The sequence below is a fragment of the Gossypium hirsutum genome, chromosome D07, assembly GCF_007990345.1.
Source record: "Gossypium hirsutum isolate 1008001.06 chromosome D07, Gossypium_hirsutum_v2.1, whole genome shotgun sequence".
Classification (NCBI taxonomy): Eukaryota; Viridiplantae; Streptophyta; class Magnoliopsida; order Malvales; family Malvaceae; genus Gossypium; species Gossypium hirsutum.
Window position 1 is genome coordinate 23,561,489 of NC_053443.1, and position 2,297 is coordinate 23,563,785.

Sequence of the window (2,297 nt, forward strand, 5' to 3'; positions counted from 1 at the left end):
TTATCAATTGAAGTCACTGTTATACTGTTCCAAGGCAACCCAAAAACATCCCCAAAACAAAGAAGTGCCTCTTAATATGGAACATAACGTGTCTCTCTTGCTCTCTTTCATTATTTTCATATATAAGAAAAAAAATCCTTCTTAGAATCGTAGTTGGCATATTTTTTTAACCTTGATGGTGAAATCAGAGCACGAGAACTTGTCAATGAAAGAAACATAACTACTACTTCTTTTAAGACGATCAAATAGTAAATTTTTCCAAAGGGTCATTTTACTTTCTTTTTTTTCCCCTTTTGTTTGATGGAAAACCAAACAGGGGGAACAAGTGGCATGGAATATGAATGGCATGCTTAAAAAGAATGGCTCTTAACAAAACTCAAACGAGTTCATGGCTAACAAGTGTCTAAGGTGGCAAACCGTTGAACGTGGGTACCCAACTTTAGCTTAACTTGGCAGCCTTTTGAGTCCCGCGCCAATGCACCCATTAAAGATTAAAAAAATATCTCACCGACCCCATCAATTACCCGGACAAGAAAAAGAAGTAAAGCAATGAATTCAATAACCCGAAACAAAATAAATTTAAGATTTTTTACTTTCTTTTTAAACAAAAGACATAACGGCAAAGCACGCTTCCTGGCATACAAACAACGACCATGCCAATTGAAACGCACACCAAACCTGTTCATATCCACAAAAAAGAAGCCTTAAAAGAAACCAAGAATTTACATGTTTACTTGGCATTTCTTTACACACTGTAGCAGCAGTAGAGAAACACATCTAGAAAAAGGTATCCAAAATTCCACTCGGAATTTACCATAAAATTACGCACGGCAAAAAAGTATATACCAGCAACTCAGGTAAACATGGGCAGCAACAAGAGCCAAAACTACTCTGATCTTAATAGTAGTTATCCACATCCCAGGAACAAGACCCGAAATCAACATCCAATTGAATAGAAATATCACCATAATCATGTTCCAAATTGCTGCTTGCTTCCGGTAAACTCAGTTCATCAAAAAATATGGGTGTAGGGTTATCAGAATCCAAGTAATCATATAAAACCACTGGATCTGTTAACAAAAACTCGTCTAATAAGTTACTTGGGTATTGAGAGAGTTCCTTAACAGGGCTCCACCCAGTTTGTGTTGTTGAGTCATCTTTGGACTCGGTTTGAAGTTCAGTTTCTTCATTCGACTGAAATCTCAGAACAGAAGTTGGTGAACAGAGTGAGTGAGATTCTTGGCCAGAATCATACCCGGAAGTCATTTCAAGTTCAATCTCAGGTGGGGAGGGTCTGGCAGGAGGCTTTATAAAGTTGGTGAGAGCGTCAGGGCCTTTGATTCGAATCGCGGCTCTGTCATAAACCAAAGCAGCTTCTTGAGCCGTATCATAAGTGCCAAGCCAGACCCTGGTTCGACTTGTCGGGTCTCTGATCTCAGCAGCCCATCTTCCCCACGGCCTTTGTCGAACCCCACGGTACTTGACGCCGTTAGACAAACATTGCTGCTGCTGCTGCTGCGGTTGTTGCTTCTTTGATCTGATATTGACAAGATTGGTCTTATTGTTAGTCGGTCTGTTTTGCTTGTTTGATGGCTTGTTGGAATTGAATGTAGAACAATCTCCGATCCTGATTTCGCTAACATGCCTTTTCACTGTGTGATGTCTCTCCTGCTCGCTTTCATCGCTAGAAGAATCGGTGGCATCGCCATCGGTGACAGAAATCCTGACGATCCTAGGGGCTTTGGGCTTGGACTCCATGGGAAACCACTTGCTCGATGCCTTGAGTAGCTTATTAGTAACAGTTCTTCGCTCTGTGTATTTCACCCTCCCTGGATTCATTTCCAGGTGGTTAACATAAAGAAAAACGGGGATTCTGTTTTCGAGAGAGAGAAGAAAAAAGAAACTAAAACTTTGGCGGAGAGTAAAATCAAAAGGCGAGATACTGGAAAGGAACAGGAGAGTTTGAGTTGAAAGGAAGAGTGAAAATAGCAAGAATCGCTGTTTTGTAGGGGTATCCTCCATAAAACTACCTTATTTATTTCTCTTAACAATCAAAATTAGCGAACAGGTGACTTGCTGCTTCTCACTGTAATGACACGTGTCCTAAACTTCCCTCCAAATGTGCTGGGTCCTCCTATTCTGCTTGGTCCCCAAGCAACAAAAGCCTCACACGCTCTAATGCCCGCCGTGTCCTACACGCTTCAACTGCATTGGATGCTTGTCCTCAATTATGATATTTGATTGGCTGTTGGAGGTATATACTGCAGAATTTAAATTTATGATTGATAAAAATAAAA

At 40.7% G+C, this 2,297-nt stretch overlaps 1 protein-coding gene across 1 annotated transcript; it reads right to left on the reverse strand.

The window, feature by feature from the left end:
- Positions 1–897: 897 nt before the first annotated feature.
- On the reverse strand, positions 898–1,839 carry LOC107954510 (ethylene-responsive transcription factor CRF5). Its single transcript, XM_016890096.2, has one exon. The coding sequence runs from the start codon at positions 1,837–1,839 to the stop codon at positions 898–900; it is 942 nt and encodes a 313-aa protein (XP_016745585.2).
- Between the last annotated feature and the right edge of the window lie 458 nt (positions 1,840–2,297).